Here is a 25688-nt window from a genome sequence, read left to right on the forward strand (position 1 = left end):
TTTACATTAAATTTGGTTGAAATATATAACATGTATGAATATAAAATAATACTTCTGTTTATATCATCAGAAATAAAAGAACAACTCTCCACAACAAAAATAAATCCAAATCGCAACTAAGTCTGTGACAATTCTGCTTCTATTGGTACCATGTTGATTAAAATCTGACCAGAAATTTCCCCACAATATATTTTGAAAAAATGTAGTTTTATATGAAATATATAGTGAAAAATCACAAGTGACAAATACTTGTGGCCATTTACTGTACTATTAAAGAACCTTTACATTTCTTATAGTTGATTTCAGATGAATTTTCACATGGAACAAATTTAATCTTATAACTTTAGTCAGATATCTTCCCCTACAATATTATGATTATGAATAACCTTTTATTCCCTGAAAAAATTGTAATTGTCTCCCTTAGATAACATACTTAGAAGTAGCACTTCTGTAAATGTAGACAAACCAATTTCCCATAGGAACTCCTTTTTAAGGTTGAAACTGTGCGAATTTTATCTCACCGTCGACTGAAGTCACAGAATGCTAGACATGGGGATTAAATTCTGGTGGCAGCAACAACATAGTATACTATTTATATAAAGCTTTATATTTCAGAAGCTAGAAGACCTGGATGTTTCATAACTTGTATGCAGATGTTTCAAAGTTTCCTTCTGTCATACATCCATTGTCCTTGACCTCATTTTCATGGTTCAGTGACTGCTTGAAAAAAAAAAAACTGTTTTTACCCTTGTCAGTCTGTACGTCCATACGTGAGTCTGTACGTCCCAAAGTAGGTTTCCATTCTCTAACTTTATTTGCCTCAACCAAATCTTATGAAACTTATACACAATGCTTATTACCACAAAACACAGATCAAGTTTGAATTTTGTTGGCGTCACAATAACCGTTCTAGAGTTATGCCCCTTTACAAATGGAAAAATTGCTAAATTTTTCGTTTCCGTTTTCTAACTTTAGTTTGCATCAACCAAATGTTATAAAACATATACACAATGCTTATTACCACATAATACAGATCAAGTTCGAAATTGGGTGGCGTCACTTTTACAATTCTTGAGTAATGCCCCTTTATAAACATAAAAGCTGCTGAATTTTTCGTTTCCGTTCTCCAACATCAGTTTACCTCAACCAAATGTTATGAAGCTTATACACAATGCTTATTACCACAAAATACAGATCAAGTTTGAATTTGGTGGCATCACTTTTACTGTTCTAGAGTTATTCCCCTTTACAAATGGAAAAATTGCTGAATTTTTCGTTTCCGTTTTCTAACTTTAGTTTGCCTCAACCAAATGTTATGAAACATATACACAATGCTTATTACCACATAATACAGATCAAGTTCGAAATTGGGTGGCATCACTTCTACAATTCTTGAGTTATGCCCCTTTAAAAACATAAAAACGAGGGATGTCAACGAGTACTCAAGTATCGCTCGGTAGTACCAAGTATCGAATACCAAAATGATACTTGACTAATCGTTTTTTTTTTGTTAGAATGTTGTTGCCTTCTTAAAGATTTTTTTTTTTATTAAGAGCGCCTCCCGGGAAATTAAATATCAATCAAAATAATAATACGCTTCGAATGTTTGTTTTTGGGTGGCATCACTTGTACCTTTCTTGAGTTATGCCCCTTTATAAACATAAAAATTGCTGAACTTTTGTTTCTGTTCTCTTACTTAAGTTAGCCTCAACCAAATGTTATGAGACTTATTATTAACACAACACTTATTACCACAAAACTCAGATCAAGTACAAATTTGGGTAGTGTCACTTTTACTGTTCTTAAGTTATGTCCCTTTATAACTTTATATGATATGCTAGCGGGGGCATCATCTGTGTCCCATGTACACATTCCCCATTTACTTTTAAGTGAAATACTCTCTTATTATGAGAACTTGGATAACTATATTTGGTATATAGGTTCCTTGCACGGTCTACATATGTCAGATAGGGTTCACCTGACCTCACCCTCATTTCATGGATCAGTGATCAAGGTTAAAGTTATGTGGTCAAGTCCGTATATCAGATACTATAAGCAGTAGGTCAACTATATTTGTTGCAAGGAATGATTGTAATGTGTACATGGCAGACTGGCAAGTTTCATCTGACCTTGACCTCAATTTCATGGTTCATTGGACAGTGTTTAGTTTTTGTGGTTAGATACTTTAAGCAAAAGGTCAAGTATATTTGGGGAATGGAATAATTGTAAGGTGTACATGTCTGTCTGGCAGGTTTCATATGACCTTGACTTCATTTTCATGGTTGATTGGTCAATGATTGTTATTTTTTGGTTTATAGTTTTATCAGTTACTTTAAATAATAGGTCAAGTATATTTGGTGTATGAAACAATTGTAAGGTGTATATGTCTGTCTGGCATAGTTTATCTGACTGTGACTTCATTTTCATGGATCATTGATAATGTAAAGTTTATGTGACACTGTTAATAAAACCTTGTGCACTCTTGTTACTATGAAGTTTCATAAAAAATCATATCATGGAATGGAAAAGTCATATGCAATACTGATTTTTGCAGAGGTCAAAACATATGGTTGCGCAGCATATTTTCAACATTAATATGCCTTGAACTTCTTAATTCTTATACTAAAATTCTGTACTACCCCTCCTTTTACTTTGAGTCTTCCTTCGAATTCAGTTTGTCCGCTGTTAAACAGTATTTATACTGTTATAATTCCCAAAGCTTATCTTTATGAAATGAAACATGGAGATCATATCTGGGAACCAGTAAGTATCTATAAATATAAGATATCTCCTCAAACGGGTTTGGTTTGAGAATCCATTGTATTTATAAAGTGTAACCTGCAAGAGACAATTAACAAAATGATCGCTGTTAAGTGGTTATTGAAATGAAAACAAAAAGAATGGATTGATATAACAATAAAAATTAAATGGCAGTTACCCAGTATAAAGGATGTAATTGAGAGCAGGGCACCTGAGATATCAAATGACCCGTTTAGATTTTAGCTTTAAAGTAGAAAACTTAAATGTACAGTAGAAAAGCAAAATATTTGCATAAATTTTGGTTTAAAGAAAGTCAATTTTATTTCTAAGTGTTTTTAAAGTACAGGAAAACATGTGATTTATTTTTAAATATTTAAGAATTTTACAATACCGGTATATATTAAGGAAACAAGAACAATGACCCCATTATTTGTTTTTATTTCAGACAGTTTTAAAAGTCTTGGTTAAAGTTTAATAAGACATCAGTAACTTTTTCAAACCTTCATAGAATCTTATGAACTTTTAAAATGTACATTTTCATTTTAAGCTCACCTGGCAGAAAGGCCATGTGAGCTTTTCTCATCACATTGCGTCTGTCGTCTGTTAATTTTTACAAAAAATCTTCTCCTCTGTAACTACTGGGCCTAATTTAACCAAACATGGCCACAAGAATCATTTAGGTAACTAGTTCAAAAAATGTGTCCGATGACCCCGCCTGCCAACCAAGATGGCCAACATGGCTAAAAATAGAACATAAGGATAAAATGCAAGTTTTGCCTAGTATTTTGAAAACCGCTATAAATAGAGAAATTGACGGATGCAAAAATGTTCAGAATGTTGAGCTCTACCTATTGTCTATTTGCATCAAAACTGTCAGACGACTTCTTATAGGAGCTATTGCCCTTTAATGACAAATTTTACCATTTTTTAAATTTTTTTCCTTTTATCTCGGAAACTGTAACAGATAGACAGAAACTTTAAAAATTTGTAAGGGTTCCGCAGAACCCAGTGTCTCGCCTACTTTTGCTGTTAATCGCAGGCTCAACAAAAATGAAATGAGGAAAAAATTTATTAAAAAAAATATTCCTCTCGATACAACTTTTTTATTGTAAAAAGCTTCTGTCCAAGTTTTGTAAAAATCCAGGATAGTTTATGAATCTAATAAATGTTTTAAAAAATTTAACTGCAGACTGTATGTAATGTTAACTCGAAGAAAAACTAAGTCCATTTATAAGTAAAATATGGATAAACAAGTACAAAATTTTAATAAAAATTTCCTTCTAGATACTAGCTTTTGATCATAAACAAACTTCTGTCCATGTTTGGTACAAATCCAGGAGAGTTTAAGAAAGTTATTAAGATTTTAAAAACTTTAACCACAGAGTGAATGTAATGTTTCCTGGCAGAAAAACTAAGTCCATTTATAAGTAAAATACGGAAAAACAGGAATTTTTCTTTTTTAAATTTACTTCTGGATACTATCTTATGATTATAAACAAGCTTCTGTCCAAGTTTGGTAGAAATCCAGGATAGTTTGAGAAAGTTATTAAAATTTTAAAAACTTTAACCACAGAGTGAATGTAATGTTTCCTGGCAGAAAAACTAAGTCCATTTATAAGTAAAATACGGAAAAACAGGAATTTTTTTTTACAAAATTTACTTCTGGATACTATCTTATGATCATAAACAAGCTTCTGTCCAAATTTGGTAGAAATCCAGGATAGTTTAAGAAAGTTATTAAAATTTCAAAAACTTTTACCACAGAGTGAATATTTGTGGACGCCGACGGAATGTAGGATCGCTATGTCTCACTTTTTCGACAAAAGTCGAAGGCTCGACAAAAACCAAAAATGATTAGCAAGACAAGATCTACAAATAAGCTATAATGGGCAAAATCTTCAATTGACTTCTTGTGGAGTTATTGCCCTTTAATGATAATTCTTTACATTTTTTTGCATTTTTTGCCTATTATCTTGAAAACTATAATAGATAAATAGAAACTTTAAACAGGAAAAAATATCAGCAGAATAAGTTCTACAAATTTGTTTACATTACCGAAATTGTCAGATAACTCTTAATATAGCTGTTCCCCCTTTTATGCTGATTTTTACTAAAAAAAGTGGCCATTGTTGATGATGCAGGTGAGCGACACAGGCTCTTTAGAGCCTCTAGTTTTGTATTTTACTGATCGATGGACTTGGTTTTTTGCACTTTACATTTAAGGGATTAAAGGTCATAGACATCAATATCTTTGTCAAAACTTCACACATGAGACACAGTGTTTTGCATTACTCTTTACACATTTTTACTGAGAGGTCTGGGCATTAAGGTTGACCCATGTTCGTCCGTATGTCCCGAAATTGGTTTCTGTTATCTAACTTTAGTTTGTCTCAACCTAATGTTCTGAAACTTATACATAATGCTTATTATCAACAAACACAGATCAAGTCGAATTTGGGTGGCATCACTTTCACCGTTCTTGAGTTATGTCCATTTATGAATGGCAAATTTGGCAAATTTATTGTTTCCGCACTCTTAATTTTTATTTTGTCACAATCAAATGTTCTGAAACTTATATACCATGCTTATTACTATCAAACACAGATCAAGTTTGAATTTGGAAGGCATCAGAAACTTCACATATTTTATCATTTTTGAAGAAATAACATGATGAAAAATACATTGTAGCAAAGTATGAAAACAATTCATATTTGTTTTTTACTCAATAACCTATTTTACATTTCAAATCCAACCTTAAACAAAACAAATCCAAACATAAAGCAAAAAAAATCCAAACTTAAAGCAAAAAAAAACCCAGACATAAAGCAAAAAAAAAATCCAAACATAAAGCAAAACAAGCAAAAAAAAATCCAAACATAAAAAAAACAAATCCAAACATAAAGCAAAAAAAATCCAGACATAAAGCAAAAAAACCCAAACTTAAAGCAAAAAAAACCCCAGATATAAAGCAAAAAAAAATCCAAACATAAAGCAACAAATCCAAACATAAAGCAACAAATCCAAACATAAAGCATAACAAGCAAAACAAATCCAAACATAAAGCAAAAAAAAATCCAAGCATAAAAAAAACAAATCCAAACATAAAGTAAAAAAATCCAAACGTAAAGCAAAAAAATCCAAACATTAAGCAAAAAAAAATCCAGACATAAAGCAAAAAAAAAAATCCAAACATAAATAAAAAACAAATCCAATATAACATAAAGCAAAAAAAAATCCAAGCATAAAAAAAACAAATCCAAACATAAAGTAAAAAAATCCAGACATAAAGCAAAACAAATCCAAACATAAAGCAAAAAAAATCCAGACATAAAACAAAAAAAAAAACCAGACATAAAGCAAAAAAAAAATCCAGACATAAAGCAAAACAAATCCAAACATAAAGTAAAACAAATTCATTATATGAAGATTTAAGGCAGTCTTTATTTATTGATATAATTCAACATAATAATATGTTTTTAACTTTGTCAGATGATGAAAAATTTATATTTTTGTTCCAAAATGAAAATGTTTGTAGTTCTGTTGCCAAAACCTGCCATAATATTTTATGATGAAATAGTATCTTATACTGTTAAAAAATCATTGTTATTTTTTTATGTACATGTAACAGGTTTTATCCTTGAATGTGCATGGTGATATTGCACTTTTATGTTTTGTGTAAATAACAAAATTATGTTTTAATTCTGTTGTTTTATAATTGTATATAACAGTCTCTCATAGTTCTTTTAAGAATGGCACATACATTCTAAATTTTTATATTGTGTACTTGATATTATAATGTGTTTATACTTGTATGTATGTGGTGAGACTTTAATAAACTATTGAATCTAAACATAAAGTGAAAAAAATCCAAACATAAAACGAAAAAAAACCAAATCCAAATATAAAGCAAAACAAACCCAAACATAAAGCAAAAAAAAAAATCCAAACATAAAAAAAACCAAATCCAAACATAAAAAAAACCAAATCCAAACTTAAAAAAAAATCCAAACATAAAGCAAAAAAATCTAGACATTAAGCAAAACAAATCCAAACATATAGCAAAAAAAATCCAAACACAAAAAAAAACAAAAAACAAATCCAAACATAAAGCAAAACAAATCCAAACATAAAGCAAAACAAATCCAAACATAAAGCAAAAAAAAATCCAAACAAAAAATTTAGTTTTAAATGCAGGTGAAAGCATTATGAAATATAATGAAAATGTTAGAAGGTCCATGACTTAGTTAATCATTGATAAAAGGACATGTAATTAGTAAGCCCTTACTATATGAACCTTTGCTTGAAGAGCAAGATTTTATTGTATAGAAAAATTGTAATCAGTATAGGGAATGGAAATTTTTGGTATTATCAGTAGACTTATATTGTATCTGACACCAATAAGTGTAAGTATAAGAGAAACAACATTACACCAGCCCATATTAAAGTTACTGCCATGTAAAAGACAGATACAAATGAGATATTGGATGAAACTTTGCCATTGTATTTTAAGCAAAAAAGAAGGTTAAAAATGAAATAAGAGGACAATGTCTGTACAATGGTGGACATTACTAGGCTGCCAATTTGCTAATGTTATACAGTTAGTATGTATTGTTATACCAAAGAATATAAGAATTTACCAAGCTTTTCTTCCTTTTATTTTAGACTACAAGTGGAGGCACAAAATAAGCCAAAAAGGGAAGTAATTCAGATTTCAGAAGTAGTTAATGCATACAAGCCAATCAGTGATCATAAGTTCAATGTAAGTTTATTTAATGCACATTTTAAAAATGGTGATTCCATCAATAGTTATTGATTATGATTGAGTGAATAGTGTGGAAGCTGTGGTTCTTTGGAATTATACGACATCTTTATTGTTGCTATGTAAATTATGTTAGAACAAGGGTAATCTATCAATGCAAAACTTGCATTGTCCCCAATTTCTCTGAGAATGAATTCAATCTCAGCAAGAAGATGACAAAAATTTGATTACTAAGTATCTGAGAATTACAGTGTTAAACTCAGTGTGAATCAAATAAAAGTCATGACTACTTTTTGTAGGATTTTGTTATGCTCTCCTACATGGATCCCTTCACCAAGCAAGAGGATTGTAGGTCACTCTATGAGAAAAATATGTTAAACTCAAATGTGGCTTACTTTTTCTGGCAGGCTGCTATATTCCTCTCTATACTTCTTTAAGGATGTTCGTTCCTCTGATTTTGATTTTTTGCCAGATATTCCGAATCCTCTTGTTTTATCCATGGATGTAGTGACATTAAAAATTTTTGCCCTCTAACCCCTACTTTTCTTTTCATAATTTTATTACATCTAGTTTAAAAAGCCATATTTGAAAATCTTTTAAAATCCTTGTTTTTTTTCATTGTTTTTGAAAGAAAAAAGGTGCCAATGTTAATTGTATGAAAAATCTAGAGAGAATCATTTCCCGCCAAATTTTCAATGGCTTATATCTGGAAAACAAGCACACGGACCCTTCATTTTTTTCTGCATTTTTATACGCCCGTTTATGGGACGTATTATTGTATAGTTCTGTCCGTCCGTCCGTCCGTCGTCAACATGTCAGACATTAACTCAAAAACGCTTTAACCAATTTGCATAACACTTTGGTGAATTGTTTATATCTATTGAGGTGAGCTCCCTTTCGTTTTTTATAAATTTTAGATTTTATGTTTCCGAGTAATGGGGTTTTATTCATTAAAAAAAGGGGGATTTTCCTGTTTTCGGACAATAACTCAAAAATGCTTTCACCAACTTGCAAGAAATTTTGGTTAATTGTTTATACATGTATCTATTGACATGAGCTCCCTTTTGATTTTTATAAATTTTAGATTTTACGTTTCCAAGTTACGGGGTTTTATTCATAAAAAAAGGGTGATTTTCCAGTTTTCAGACAATAACTCAAAAATGCTTTCAGCAATTCTTATGAAACTTTGGCGAATTGATTATATCTATTGATGTAAGCTCTCTTTAGAATTTTATAAATTTTATTTGTTTATAGTCTGACAACAGATTTACTAAGTATTGCGCAACAGCATAGTGTATTGCACAACAGCAAGAAATCTTTAATTGAATATAAATTCAATTCATATAACCAATTTCAAGTTCTTTTTGACTACATTTATTCAGAAACCTATAATATGTCAAATATTTAATTACAATCCAAATTCAGACCTGTATCAAGCTTGAATATTGTGTCCATTTTTGCCCCAACTGTTCAGGGTAGGACCTCTGCGGGCTTATCCAGCTGCGCTCAGCGAAGCAGTTTATTAGTTTCTTCATTTATATACTATCAATTTATAAAAGTCTTTTAAAAAGCTTGTTATTTGGAAACAGAGGAGCAAACATCCTTAAGCCAAGTTTTGTGATTATAGGTCACTTAGTATCTGAAATCTTAATTTGAACCTCAAATCATTAAAAATAAGTCAAGTCTCCACACAAAGTATCTCTACAACACTAAATAGGAATTTCAGGACAAATTTATCTAGGATCTAAAATGGGATGTTAAATTCAATGGAAGTTAGTGAATGCTTAATTATGAATTTTTTAATACATATAATATTCGTAACAAGTGGATATTCCGTGTTTACATATCCATCACCACAAGCACCGAAATGTAGCATTACAAACTTTAGAAAATATAGATTTATTAAACACTATCATATAAAATTATTGCTCATGAAAATAATACGGTACATTATTCTTCATTTGTGATAATTCATTGAAGGAGAAAATATTGGTCAGAGTGACCTAATTTTTATGGACGGTTTAAATTACCAGTGTAACAAGCAGGGGTTAAACCTGGAATCCTTGGCACAGCACAAAAAGCAGTAACCATTCTACTAGCTAAGCTAAAACAAGTACTCCACTAGCACAACTGAACAAATATTAATAAAGACAACATTTAATTTTATGAAGACAAACTCTCTTGATTTTGATGATTTGTCCTTAGTATCATGACTACTGTCATTAAAAATTGGAGCAATTACAAGCATGTCTCAAAACTATCTTATTTTCTTTAATTAAGTCTTAGGAAATTTTCACACAGTATGAAAATAAGAAGATGTGGTAAAAATGCCAATAAGACAACTACCCACCAGAGACAAAAAGACATAGTTCTATGTACAAATAAAGGTCTCTATACAGCCTTCATCAATGATCAAAACCCATACCGTATAGTAAGCTATACAAGGTCCCCAAAATGACAAATGTAAAACAATTAAAACAAGTAAATTAAGTAATAGACCAAATTACATAACAGCTATAGATCATCGTATGTTCTTCAACAATGAGCAAAACCTGTACTGCATAGTCAGCCATAAAAGGCCCGAAATGACAAATTTAAACAATTCAAACTAGAAAACAAACAGCCTGATTTATGTACAAAATAATGAACGAAAAACAAATATGATATACAGCAACAAACAACAACCACTGAATTATAGTTTGAAAGCCCATGAATACAAGTTAATATAGATTAATTTTGATGAACTTTCAAAATGGTGTTTCAGAGTTCGGGGAATTTAGATTAAGTACTGTTTGTCTAGATTCTTTCGCACAATCTAATGAAACTTTATAACTATCTTATACAGCCAGTAGAAGCTACATTTTTTTTTCACTCAAATTTACAGTATTTTCAATTTCTTTTTATGGTTTAAATGATCTTCAATAGATGATATAAGGGGGCAGTGTTTTCTTTTCAATTAACTTGTCTAACATCATTTTCACCTACTAAAATGTGATTGAAATGAATAATTGACAGATTGAACACCAGCAAAAGATGAAGAATGAAGGAAAAAGATTGAGAGATTCAAAAGATGTTGTTATGGAGAAGTTGTTTGCAGCTTTTGAGAAACATCAGTATTACAATGTTAAAGATTTAGTACGGGTGACTAATCAACCAATTGTAAGTTTAATAATTTATAATCAAGTTGTCAATCCGGACAAACTTCTTTTTATACGGCCGCAAAAAATATTGCGGTCAAATATTGGTATCACTTCGTCGTCGTCGGAAGACAGTTGGTTTCCAGACAATAACTTTAGTATAATTAAATAGAAATCTATGAAATTTAAGCACAAGGTTTATAACCACAAAAGGAAGGTTGGGATTGATTTTGGGGGTTATGGTCCTAACAGTTTAGGAATTAGGGGCCAAAAAGAGGCCAAAAATAAGCATTTTCTAGTTTCCAGACAATAACTTGTGGAACGGTGTATGGATCTCTGAAATTATACCACAAGTTTCCATACCACAAAGGGATGGTTAGGATTTGCTTTGGGGGGGGTTATGGCTCAAACCGTTTAGGAATTAGGGGCAAGAAAGGGGGAAAAACAAGGTTGTCCTGGTTAATAGACAAATAGTTTAGTACAAAACATAATTTAAAGCAGTGTAAGGGAGATAAATCAAATACATCATTTGAATTACCTCCCTTACACTGCTTTTAAATTATGTATAAAGTAATGGTTAATGAACAATTAATACAATTTAAAAGCAGTGTAAGGGAGGTAATCCAAATACAACGTTATGTTTAAATAAATGCATATTTATAAAGGAAGACCAGTAAAAATATCTGCAAATGTTGCATCTTTTTTTTTTTACAAAAAAATCCATATGAAAGATTTGACACCATATTTTAAATTTAATTACAAAATAGAATAAGTTAGCACTATGGTAAATTTAAATGGGTAATTATGATTGCAAACTCCATTGGAAATTTGAAAATTTCGAGAAGTAATATATAATTGCACAGTATGGCGCATTAGATTTGTAAAATCTTTGACAACAATTATTTCTTTGATATGCCGAATCTAACCGTGTATTTAGATTTTTAATTTTGGGTCCAGTTTTCAAATTGGTCTACATTAAGGTTCAAAGGGTCCAAAATTAAACTAAGTTTGATTTTAACAAAAATTGAATATATGGGGTTCTTTGATATGCTAAATCTAAACATGTATTTAGATTTTTGATTTTTGGTCCAGTTTTCAAGTTGGTCCAAATTGGTGTCCAAAATTAAACTTTGTTTGATTTCAACAAAAATTGAATATAGGGGGTTCTTTGATATGCTGAATCTAACCATGTATTTTGATTTTTGGGCCCCGTTATCAAATTGGTCCACATTGAGGTCAAAAGGGTCCAAACTTAAACTTTGTTTGATTTCATCAAAAATTGAATTCTTTGGATTCTTTGATATGCTGAATCTACCCATGTATTTAGATTTTGGATATTGGACCATAATAGGTAAATTAAAAATTTTAAAGTTCTTAGACCACATTCATTCTGTGTCAGAAACCTATGCTGTGTCAAATATTTAATCACAATCCAAATTCAGAGCTGTATCAAGCTTGAATGTTGTGTCCATACTTGCCCCAACTGTTCAGGGTTCAACCTCTGCTGTCGTAACAAGCTGCGCCCAGTGGAGCATTTTATTATTTTGTACATTGTGAGATCCTAATATGCACATCTGCATATGGTTAAGATGTTCGGGTTCATTGAGTATTTTTATACCCCCGCCATAGCAGAGTGGGCATTAAGTTTTACCCTTGTCTGTCTGTACGTCATTTGGTTTCTGTTCTCAACCTAAAGTTTGCCTCAACCAAATGTTATGAAACTTATACACAATGCTTATTTCCACAAAACACAGATCAAGTTTGAATTTAGGTGTCATCTTTTACCGTTCTAGAGTTATGCCCCTTTACAAATGGAAAAATTGCTGAATTTTTCATTTCCATTCTCTAACTTAAGTTTGCCTTAACCAAATGTTTTGAAACTTATACACAATGCTTATTACCACCAAAAAAACAGATCAAGGTTGAATTTTGGTGTCATCACTTTAACCGTTCTAGAGTTATGCCCTGAACAAATGAAAAATTACTGAATTTTTCGTTTCTGTTCTCTAACTTAAGTTTGCCTCAACCAAATGTTATGAATCTTATACACAATGCTTTTTACCACAAAACACAGATCAAGTACAAATTTTGGTGGCGTCACTTTTACTGTTCTTGAGTTATGTCCCTTTATAACGTTATATGCAAACGGGTACATCATCTGTGTCCCATGGACACATTCCCTATTTATTTAGTTATGCCCCTTTGAACTTAGAAATTTTGTCAGAACATACAGTGTAATACATGCGTTACTTTATATACAAGGAACTGAATACATTGTTAGATCTTAAAACAAGGAATTATTTGAATCTGGAATAATTTTGAATTCTGGAAAATTGATTAGAAATGTATGATGAAAACTAACCCAACTAAATAGGGTTAGCCATGCGCGCATGGCTAAGGTTAATTTTACTTTCACTATCATTTCAGTATGAACTAACTAACCCCCCTTAGCCATGCGCGCATGGCTAACCCTATTTAGTTGGGTTAGTTTTCATCATAAATTTCTCATCAATTTTCCAGAATTAAAAATTATTCCAGATTCAAATAATTCCTTGTTTTAAGAGCTTGTCTCACAGAAAACCATGCAAAATTTGAAAAATCGTCCAGGAGGGTGGTTAAAACTTTTCCAGCTAATGAAGTTTTTTGATATCTTAGGTTCAATGGAAACCAGAAAATATGTTTTAGACTTCTCTGAATTGTGTCTATTTTTAGTAACAAGCTAATTTGCATAATTGAATAAAATTAGCTAAAAAAAACCTTCAAATATATGTTTAGTTGAAAGTACTTTAAAAGTCATCAAATTAGTTCTATTGGGTTTCTAGTCATTTATATTGTGGAAATAGATATGAAAGATCATAAATTATGCATTTATAAAGCATTTTCTATTTTTTGGCACACTGAAAGGGTGCTCTCTTTAATGCCTTATTTTGTATATGTCATTTACTAGCCAAGTTCAAGTCACTGGTTTTCGAAAAGGTGAGCACATAAATACATGAAATAAATTTCTTTACACACCTTTTTATTGGATTAAAAAAATATAAAAAATCCACCCATGGCAAATTAGTAGAAATAGCCTTATTTTTAACTCTAAAAACCCACCTCAAGCCTTTTCCCACATTTTTTACTAAACTAGTTTTGGGTATATATCAAACAAAATATGATGTTATTATCATTTTACATGTTCAATTTTGAACATTTCAAAGATTTTATTCAGATAAGATACTTTGCAAATGTATAACATCTGAATAAATAAGATATTGTAACTTTCATTAAATAATTGTTATCAAGAGTTATCTCCCTGTAAATTGTTCTCCATAAGACTATAAAGAAGGTAACTGCTCATATGCAGACCTCCCTGACACTAGCAACTAACTTACTAAGCCTTTTTGTGTTAGTAGGACCTTACCTAAGCTCTTTGAGTGGCATAAAGATACATCACACTTTGTATTGATGTCAATATTGCAATATGAAGAGAAAATTCTTGAGTATTCTCACATTTTGTCAGCTCAGTGCTTCTGCACGAAAATGTCCTGTCACTGAGTGTCAGATATAATAGAAACGTAGAGCTGACACAGAGAGATTATGTTGAGGTGAAGAGAAGAAGGAATTTAGTTTGCTGTTGCTATTATGACCACAACGAACGTCAAGTTAAAAGCAGGTCTTGGACTTCCGTACAGAAAACTGAACAGACACATACAGCATGTAAACTACAGCAGGTAAATATAACAAATGAATCATTGTCTGCATATATAATATTAAGCACCAAAGAAGGGTCTGCCAATACACACCCATTATAGCCAGGGGGGATTCGAGGGGTTAGTATGAAGCCCCCCCCCCCCGTAAAACAAATAAGCACTGTGTAAGTCGATGTTCTGTTATGATTGTATTGCGAGTATTGTGTAGTTCTAAGGAAATTTAACCGCAGCTGTAATCCTTTTACAGTTTAGGATTCCAAGTCCAGAGTCTCTGACGAGCCCAATTAAGAAAATCTTTCCGGGGGGTGGGGGTGGGGGGGGGGGGGGGGGGGGGGGGATTTCCCGGGTAACAGTCACCAGTGACAGTCTATACTTTGTTAGTATAGAAAGTCCCTGCATTCACTTTTTTGTGACAAATACATATATCCATCATGTATACATGTACATAAATATTAATGTCATGAATGTAATTTTGGCAAGATATATAATAATACATGTATTTACTAGATATAGGAAGATGTGGTATGAGTGCCAATGAGACAACTCTCCATCCAAGTTACAATTTATAAAAGTAAACCATTATAGGTCAAGGTACGGCCTTCAACACGGAGCATTGGCTCACACCGAACAGCAAGCTATAAAGGGCCCCAAAAAATTTACATATATTTCCAATAGGCAATACTTTTTTATATGCCCGTTTATGGGACTTATTATGGTATAACTTTGTAAGTCCATCCGTCCATCTGATATGGCATTGAGAAGTTATTGAACTTTTATTTTTGTAACAGCAACAGGAGCTAATGGCAAAGCTGTTCATTTGTCTCTTACATTGCAAACATACATGACATATGTACCAAAACCAAATTTTAGGCATTACATTTCAGTATAATTTTCGATCAATAATGTTGCAAGATTTTTTGTGAAAAGAGCTCAAGTTGTTTACAATAACAAATGATTAAATACATAAAATAAATAAAAGGGTTAATAAAGTCAGCAACCTAATGACAAAAATTCCCAAATCAAAATCATTGGTGATATATATATCCTTCGTACATGTCGTATGTATTATCTATCAACATGCAGATTACAATAACAGGTATAGTACATGTATCATCTATGTCAAGCTCTAAATTTTTTGTTATCTTTCATATGAACTGGGAATTAATTTAACAGAAACAGTGGTTGTCGTTGGTTCTTGTCTGTCATATATATATATATTGGTTTTTTCGTATATTATTTTGATATGAAAATATGCTGTTAGTTTTCTCAGTTGACATTCTTCATGTCCAGTACTTATAACCAGTGATTCTGTATGAGTATGGGTTTTTCTCATTGTTGAAGGTCAAATGGTTGCCTCTTATTGCTTACATACATGCACTTCATTTGAACTTTGGATAGTTGTCTCATTGGCAATCATACCACGTCTCCTTATTATTTTTATAACAATCTGCTAATAATCCCTCATTTTCAATTGTCAAAATTTACACTTTTTGTTTAAAACAATTATCGATCATTATACAACATAAATGTGGATTGTTCCACATGTGGACACAGATGATGCCCCCGCTTGCATATCATATAGTTATAAAGCTAAGGGACATAACTGAAGAACGGTAAAAGTGACGCTACCCAAATTTGAACTGAGTTTTGTGGTAATAAGCATTGTGTGTAAGTCTCATAACATGTGGTTGAGGCTAACTTAAGTAGAGAACAGAAACGAAAATTTCAGCAATGTTTATATTTGTTAACACGCATAACTCTAGAACGGTTGTGTATAAGTTTTATAACATTTGGTTGAGACAAACTAAAGTTAGAGAATGGAAACGAAAAATTCAGCAATTTTTATGTTTATAAACGGACATAACTAAGAATGGTAAAAGTGACGCCACGGAATTTCGTACTTAATCTGTATTATGTAGTAATAAGCATTGTGTATAAGTTTCATAACATTTGGTTGAGGCAAACTAAAGTTAGAGAACGGAAACAATATTTGTATTTGATCTTAGTTTTGTGGTAATGAGTATTGTGTATAGGTTTCATAATGTTTGGTTGGGGCAAACTTAAGTTACAGAATGGAAACTAAAAATTTTGCAATTTTTCGATTTATAAAGGGGCATAACTCAATAATGGTTAAAGTGACACTACCCAAATTCAACTTGATCTGTGTTTTATCAGTGGAAGGCAAAATTAAACATTGTATTGTATAAAGCATTGATTGTAGTTGATTTAACTATAATCATGGACAAAGGAAGATAACTCTAATTTAAAAAAAAATTACTTGAATAATGACATTGATATTTTTGGAAAAAAAATTTGTAAAGGGGCATAACCCGAGAACAGTAAAAGTGACGCCCCCAAAATTCAAACTTGATCTGTGTATTGTGTTACTAAGCATTGTGTATAAGTTTCATAATATTTGGATGAGGCAAACTTAAGTTAGAGAACGGAAATGAAAAAATTTGCAATTTTTCCATTTATAAAGGGGCATAACTCTAGAATGGTTCAAGTGACGCCACCAAAATTCAAACTTGATCTATGTTTTGTGGTAATTAGCATTGTGTATAAGTTTGATAACATTTGGTTGAGGAAAACTTAAGTTAGAGAACGGAAACCAATTTTGGGACGTCCGTACGTATGGACGGACAAGGGTAAAACTAAATGCCCCCTCCGCATTGAATTTTTGGTTTGCACTCCGTCTATCTGTCTGTCTGTCATTCCATCAGTTGGGAAAATCAGTTTACCTCACTTTTTTTCTTTGTGCTTGAAAATATTGATTTGATATTTGATATCTATTTTCATCATAACAAGTTACAGATCAAGTTCAAATTTTGTTCCGTTCCGATGATTTTGCCCAGAGTTATGGTCAATAGACTTAATAAATTCACTCAAATATTCAGGTTTCCGCACATTTTTTATCATGGTTGTAGATATTGACTTGATATTTATTACAATACACCATGCCAAGTTATAGATTAAGTATAGCATTTTGCTCCAGTATAATGAAATTTTAACCGGTAGGGGACTATGTATTGCCATGCATGATACTATACTCTCTCACTCTCATAAGTATTGTCATGATTGAAATTCGTTATTTTAAAAATGAGTAAAAGTAAGTTAAAATTTAAATTAACCAATTCTGTTTACATTTCAATGTTAACCATGCAGGCGAAATCGAAATTGTTCTCAGGGCTGGAATACATGTATTTTTAAGGTTGGGATTTTAAAATCTAATTTAAAGTTATCATATTAGTATGTACATACATGTACATGTATAGTTACATCAGTTTTTTGCACACATCATGCACATGAGTAAAAGGAGATGTGGATTATATGTCAATGGGACAGCAACCCAACATCATTGTCGATTGTATTAAAATTGTTTTTTATTATATATATAAGATGTTGTTTCTTTCTGTCATATTTTGGTTTCTGTTCAAAAGGATTATATTTGTATATCTAACAATGTAATTTTTTCATGTTTCAGGTCGTCCAGGCTATTCAGTGAGCACATACTTCCGAAGCTATTCATTGCTAGAGCAGTATAACTGATATGTACAATGTACAAGAAAACAAGCCGCCTATGAATGAAATTTCAACAGTCAAAGCTACTTACCGTTTAGCATGATGCACATGTTAATTTTTTTCTGTGCATGTCCTGATCTGCATAAATCATGATAGAAGTTGTGGAGAAATTTCATACTTGAAAAAACATGTACAAAATGTTTCAAAAGGATAGAAATTATAGTACATGTTTAATAGGATAGGACAAGACTGAATTTCCAGGCTTCAAAGTGCAAATATTCATGTGTGGATATGGTGGATATATTGAACTTAGCAGTTATGTAGGATACTGAATAAAATGTCAGCAGATATTCAGAAAATGGAGTTGGAAAGGCTACATAGCAGTAAGAGAAAAGTATTAAGATTCACACTGCAAGTCCAAAACTACTTATACATGTATCTGTGAAGCTGGTGTAGAACTGGAAAAATTCCATATTTTATGTAATCATGGTATTTAGTCATAATCATGATAATCATGATTATAATGAAGCTCCAAATTACATAAACTGCAATAGTTGCCCAAGTTGGATAATTTGTTAAAAAGGAAACCGATTAACAACTTAAAAAACTAAAAGAATCAATGCATACTTTCTGTACGAAAAATCAGAGACCTCAACCACCTACAGTTAGTTTCTGAAAATGAAAGTGAATAAGTGACGATAGAGAGAACCTACCCAAAATAAGAATTATGCTAGTCATGATAGATATTAGATGTGTTGATCTTGTTTTTGTGAATATACAATGAGAATTATAAGCCAGAATGGAAGTGACAATTCATAGAATAGTACAAAGACAAAGATATTGCTACTTTTGCTGTAAATTGAAAGTTGATCAGTTTTTGCCAAGTCAGCTGGTATCAATGATTTTATGAACTATAAATTCTATAATCATGATAATGATTAATCATTTGAATGTCATTATGGGCTATTAAAAAGAAATGTAAAGGATTCAGTGTCTTATTGTATAAAAACAAACAAAAAAAGCTAAAATTTTGTGTAATTTACACTGGAAAAAAAAAGATTCTGATTTGTTTTTTTTAGTTAAAAATTGATAAAAAAATATTCTGTCATCACCTTTTCAAACCTGACCTACATGTAACCAAGCTCTTTTCATTTTGACTAATGTTAGGATTTGTGTTTTTCTAATTTTACAGCCTCCATATCAGGTACTATTGGACCAAAATATTGAATAACGGGCATAATTACACACAAATTAATGTTCATGAGTAGCATGGAAAATTTCCAACAACATTACATTTGAATAAATATGCCGATTCAGCACATTTCTGTGCTTATATTTCATTATGATTATTAAAGTACATATAAAAGCAGGTGCCAGATATACTCAAGGAAACAGGTTAAAGACAAAACATGCAATTAGCAGTTTCAAATTGCTAATTGCATGTATTTTGAATCTAACCGTCTTTCCATGACAGCTTTTAGTACTTTGATTATCGTTTTCACTATGATTTTGCTTTGAATTAATAAGAAACAGCAGTCGAAGTATAAAATCACTCATTTTGATAAGAATTGCACCCTAATTTGTGACTTTGTGTTAAGAAAAAGTTTTTGTTACATGAAGTTTTTTATAAAAATACTATGAAAAATAGCCGTACAGTGATATATAATAAATATATTTCTAAATATTTGCCGTGGGTGGATTTTTTATATTTCTTTAAGCTATCATAGTAGTTCATTTTGATATATTCATCTTTTAATTACAGCTTCACCTTTTCTAAATTTTAGCATTTCTTCAGGTCCTAAATTTGGTAAAATAGCCAAATCCTCAAACACCTGTTTAATAAATATACAGGCCCTACTTAAAAAAAATCAAATATATATTTATTTCTTACATAATTTTATTTCCTTAATAATGCTTTATCACATGCATTGGGCAAAAGAGATATTTATCATGGCTAGAACTGTTTATTTGTTGGATTAAAATTCATAAAAAAACCTTGAATTTGGAAATTTTCCCGTAAAAAAAGGGAGAAAATAGATGGCGCTGTAAAACTCTGCTATCCGATAAAATTTAAGCAAAAAATTTTGCAAGTGATATTGGCATGGCCTAAGTGTTGTGTGTACCAAATTTCAAGAGATTCCGCAAAATTCACTCCTGGACACTTTTGCATGGTTTTCTGTGAGACAAGCTCTTAATACACAGATATGCCTGTGGGTAGGATGTTATGGTCCATTAAGTTTTTTTTGTAGTTCTACCCTTTTCAACTTAGAATTTTACATGAACTCTATTCCTTGCCTGGAAACACAAACATTCAGACTTCAAATTACACTTAAAGGTGTACAGTTTTATGAGTATATATTTTGTATTCATGAGCTCATCTCTCCATTTGACTGAAGTGTGCTGTCGTCCCTACTTAGTACTAGTTTTCAGTTGTCAACATCCTTGTCCTTTGACCTTTGGTAGATAGTTGTCTCATTGGCAATCATACAACATTTTCCTTTTGTTTGACCTCTTATATGATAGCCCAGAAATAATGAATTTTATCCTTTATGTGTTTTTGGCCTGACCATTTGTATAAAAAAAATTTCCAAGTGGATCTGGATCACAATCTTACCAGCTGTGTAAAAGATTACTGCCACTGTTGCTAATGATATTTACATTGCATATTTTACCATGTGAGCAATTCAGATGCTTGGAAGCCTATAATATTTTACCATGTGAGCAATTCAGATGCTTGGAAGCCTATAATATTTTACTATGTGAGCAATTCAGATGCTTGCATTTGGAAGCCTATAATATTTTACCATGTGAGCAATTCAGATGCTTGGAAGCCTATCGTTTTAAAAAGTTACAGATACACTATGAATATTATTCCAATTGGCTTACTTTTGACCTAATTATTACCCTTGGACTTTCTTTTTGTTCATTCATTGTTGCAGGTGTTGTCAGATTTTATTATAATTGTAGTATAGAACATAGTTTCAAATCACATATGAGTTTTGTTCTAGTTAACCTACATTTGATCTTATTAAGTCTATTGGACCTAAATTACTTCATTAAATTGTTTTACAGCTCATAGATTTAACACTACATAAGATAAATACCTGATGCTTAAAAATGTCATAGGTTAAACAGTGCATAGGAAGACTGGTTATTTTTGTAGAGTATCACAGTGGAAATCTTATGACAAACCATTATTTATTACCCTTGCAAACACTGACAAATGAAACTCAGTAACAGTGTAACAGCTTATATGTTAAACACTATACATAAGATAAATACATGATGCTTAAAAATGTCATAGGGCCATAGGTAAAATACTGCATAGGAAGACTGGTTATTTTTGTAGAGTGGGAGATCTAATGACAAAAGAAATTATTATCCTTGTAAACACTTACAAATTTAACTTTTTAATGTTTGACATTCTCTACAATGATGCTATCAATTATAAGTTCACAAGAAAAAGTTCTGGTTAAAGTTGGAATGAAAACAGATTAAGATAAAAAGATAATTACCATATAATGTAATCAATTCTCTCTTAATATAGCAAATGATGAGAACAGCAGGCTATAGTTTTGTGAAAAATTAGTTTGAAATTTTGCTTTACAAATAGATTCCTCACAAAGCAACTTCATTTTTAGCCTTGACAGAGTCAAAAAGCAAGACATAGGTATACTGTTTCCAGCGTCAACAATGTATTAGTTTGTGAATATGTCAATTTATGGAAAAACACATGTGGTAAGTCAATGATATTTGGTATGCAGTTGTATTAGCATTGGCACATCCAGTTTCCATGGAGATTATTTGGCTTTGCCCCCATCAGTCATGGTCTATTGACTTTGATACTTTTGCTTAGCTTACATGTATTAGTTTGTGATTAAGTCAGTTTATGGGGAACCACTAGTGGTAGGTCAATGATATATGGTATGCAGTTGTATTAACATTGGCATATCTCATTTCCATGTTGATTATTTGGCCCCACCCCTTCATTCATGGTCTATTGACTTTGAATGTTTTTATACGACCGCAAAAATTGAAAATTTTTTGGTCGTATATTGGTATGACGTTGGCGTCGTCGTCGTCGTCGTCGTCGTCTGGCGTCGTCCGGCATCGTCCGAAGACACATTGGTTTTCGCACTCTAACTTTAGTTTAAGTGAATGGATCTCCATGAAATTTTACCATAAGGTTCAATACCACGAAAGGAAGGTGGGGATTGATTTTGGGGGTTATGGTACCAACAGTTAAGGAATTAGGGGCCAAAAAGGGGCCAAAAATAAGCATTTTTGTAACTTCCAGACAATAACTTGTGTGTAAGTGGATGGATCTCTCTGACATTGTACCACAAGGTTCCATATCACAAAGGGAAGGCTGTAATTGATTTTGGGGGTAATTGCCTCAAAATTTTAGGAATTAGGGGCCAAAAAAGGGGCAAAAAACAAGCATTTTTCTAGTTTCATGACAATAACTTGTGTGTAAGTGTTTGGATATTTCTGAAATTGTACTACAAGGTTCCATATCACAAAGGGAAAGCTGGAATTGAGTTTGGGGGTAATTGCCTGAAACGTTTAGGAATTGGGGGCCAAAAAGGGGCCAAAAATAAGCATTTTTCTAGTTTCCAGACAATAACTTGTGTTCAAGTGTATGGATCTCTCTGAAATTGTACTGCAAGGTACCATACCACAAAGGGAAGGCTGGGATTGAGTTTGGAGGTGATGAATCATAAGGGGTTTCAAAAAAATTGGGGGGAGGGGGAATTTTTTTTTTTTCTTTTTTTCCTTTTTTTTTCTTTTAAAATTTTCCATTTTAAGTTGGTTATTTCTGATTAATATTTAAAAGCAAATAATAATGATATGGTAGGAGATACACACCAAACAGGATGTGTAAATTATTATATAATAAGTATTGTGCAATAGCAAGAAATTTTCAATTGCACAGTATTGCACAATTGCAAGAAATCTTCAATTGCACAGTATTGCGCAATAGCAAGAAATCTTCAATTGCACAGTATTGCGCAATAGCAAGAAATATCCAATAGCACAATATTGCGCAATAGCAAGAAATTGTCAATTGTACAGTATTGCACAATAGCAAGAAATATTCAATTGCACAGTATTGTGCAAAAGAAGATACTTCATATAAATTGCTTATTTCTTGATCAATTTCAATGGGGTTTTATTCTTGAATTCTTGGGGTTCTTTAATATGCTGAATCTAACCGTGTATTAAGTTTTTGGATTTTGGGCCCCGTTTTTAAATTGGTCCACATTGAGGTCCAAAGGGTCCAAAATTTAACTTTGTTTGATTTCATCAAAAATTGAATTATTGGGGTTCTTTGATATGCCGAATCTAACCGTGTATTTAGATTTTTAATTTTTGGTTCCGTTTTCAAATTGGTCTACATTAAGGTCAAAAGGGTCCAAAATTAAACTTAGTTTGATTTTAACAAAAATTGAATTTTTAGGGTACTTTGATATGCTGAATCTAAACATGTATTTAGATTTTTGATTATGGGCCCAGTTTTCAAGTTGGTCCAAATCGGGGTCCAAAATTAAACTTTGTTTGATTTCAACAAAAATTGAATATATGGGGTTCTTTGATATGCTGAATCTAACCATGTATTTAGATTTTTTATTTTTGGGCCCCGTTATCAACTTTGTCCACATTGAGGTAAAAAGGGTCCAAAATTAAACTTTGTTTGATTTCATCAAAAATTGAATTCTTGGGGTTCTTTGATATGCTGAATCTAACCATGTATTTAGATTTTTTATTTGTGGACCCGCTATCAAATTGGTTCATATTGAGGTCAAAAGGGTCCAAAATTAAACTTTGTTTGATTTCATCAAAAATTGAATTATTGGGGTTCTTTGATATGCCAAATCTAACCGTGTATTTAGATTTTTAAATTGGTCTACATTAAGGTCCAAAGGGTCCAAAATTAAACTTAGTTTGATTTTAACAAAAATTGAATTCTTGGGGTTCTTTGATATGCTGAATCTAAACATGTGTTTAGATTTTTGATTATGGGCCCAGTTTTCAAGTTGGTCCAAGTTGGGGTCCAAAATTAAACTTTGTTTGATTTCAACAAAAATTGAATATATGGGGTTCTTTGATATGCTGAATCTAAACATGTATTTAGATTTTAGATTTTTGGCCCAGTTTTCAAGTTGGTCCAAATTGGGGTCCAAAATTAAACTTTGTTTGATTTCAACAAAAATTGAATATATGGGGTTCTTTGATATGCTGAATCTTACCATGTATTTAGATTTTTATTTGTGGGCCCGCTATCAAATTGGTTCATATTGAGGTCAAAAGGGTCCAAAATTAAACTTTGTTTGATTTCATCAAAAATTGAATTATTGGGGTTCTTTGATATGCCAAATCTAACCGTGTATTTAGATTTTTAATTTTGGGTCCCGTTTTTTAAATTGGTCTACATTAAGGTCCAAAGGGTCCAAAATTTAACTTAGTTTGATTTTAACAAAAATTGAATTTTTGGGGTTCTTTGATATGCTGAATCTAAACATGTATTTAGATTTTAGATTTTTGGCCCAGTTTTCAAGTTGGTCCAAATTGGGGTCCAAAATTAAACTTTGTTTGATTTCAACAAAAATTGAATATATGGGGTTCTTTGATATGCTGAATCTAAACATGTATTTAGATTTTAGATTTTTGGCCCAGTTTTCAAGTTGGTCCAAATTGGGGTCCAAAATTAAACTTTGTTTGATTTCAACAAAAATTGAATATATGGGGTTCTTTAATATGCTGAATCTTACTATGTATTTAGATTTTTTATTTTGTGGGCCCGCTATCAAATTGGTTCATATTGAGGTCAAAAGGGTCCAAAATTAAACTTTGTTTGATTTCATCAAAAATTGAATTGTTGGGGTTATTTGATATTCCAAATCTAACCGTGTTTTTAGATTTTTAATTTTGGGTCCCGTTTTTTAAATTGGTCTACATTAAGGTCCAAAGGGTCCAAAATTAAACTTAGTTTGATTTTAACAAAAATTGAATTCTTGGGGTACTTTGATATGCTGAATCTAAACATGTGTTTAGATTTTTGATTATGGGACCAGTTTTCAAGTTTGTTCAAGTTGGGGTCCAAAATTAAACTTTGTTTGATTTCAACAAAAATTGAATATATGGGGTTCTTTGATATGCTGAATCTAACCATGTATTTTGATTTTGGACATTGGACCATAATAGGTAAATTAAAAAAAATGAAGTTCTTAGACCACATTCTTTCTGTGTCAGAACCTATGCTGTGTCAAATATTTAATCACAATCCAAATTCAGAGCTGTATCAAGCTTGAATGTTGTGTCCATACTTGCCCCAACTGTTCAGGGTTCGACCTCTGCGGTCGTATCAAGCTGCGCCCAGCGAAGCATTTTATTCTTAGTTTACATATATTAGTTTGTGATTAGGTCAGTTTATGGGGAACCACAAGTGTTAGGTCAATATTTGGTATGCAGTTGTATTAGCATTGGCACGTCTCATTTCCATGTAAATTGTTTGGCCTTGTACCTTCAGTCATGGTTCATTGACCTTGAATATCTTTCCTAGCTTGCATGTTAAAGTATATTGTCCTGTCTGTCTGTCCTTTCCCTCCAGTCCGTAGTCCCCAAAATTGGTTTCCATTCTCTAACTTTAATTTGCCTCAACCAAATGTTATGAAACTTATACACAATGCTTATTACCACAAAACACAGATCAAGTTCAAAATTGGGTGGCGTCACTTTTACCGTTCATGAGTTATGCCCTTTTATAAACAAAAATATTGCTGAATTTTTTGTTCCTGTTCTCTAACTTTAGTT

The 25688-nt window shown here is 31.6% G+C and overlaps 1 protein-coding gene and 1 long non-coding RNA gene across 2 annotated transcripts in view; both read left to right on the forward strand.

Annotated features, from left to right (window-relative positions):
* LOC127737949 (general transcription factor IIF subunit 2-like) overlaps nucleotides 1-25688 on the forward strand; it is an 89216-nt gene that overhangs the window by 43278 nt on the left and 20250 nt on the right. Inside the window, exons 6-7 of the mRNA XM_052248920.1 lie at nucleotides 7423-7519; nucleotides 10535-10678. Coding sequence (XP_052104880.1) covers nucleotides 7423-7519; nucleotides 10535-10678 — 241 coding nt within the window. The remainder of the gene's footprint in view (nucleotides 1-7422; nucleotides 7520-10534; nucleotides 10679-25688) is intronic.
* On the forward strand, nucleotides 13216-18859 carry LOC127737960 (uncharacterized). The gene is made up of 2 exons (XR_007999893.1): nucleotides 13216-14372; nucleotides 17836-18859. It is a non-coding gene; the product is annotated as an uncharacterized LOC127737960 (long non-coding RNA).

The sequence above is a fragment of the Mytilus californianus genome, unplaced genomic scaffold (assembly GCF_021869535.1).
Source record: "Mytilus californianus isolate M0D057914Y unplaced genomic scaffold, xbMytCali1.0.p SCAF_4, whole genome shotgun sequence".
Taxonomy (NCBI): Eukaryota; Metazoa; Mollusca; class Bivalvia; order Mytilida; family Mytilidae; genus Mytilus; species Mytilus californianus.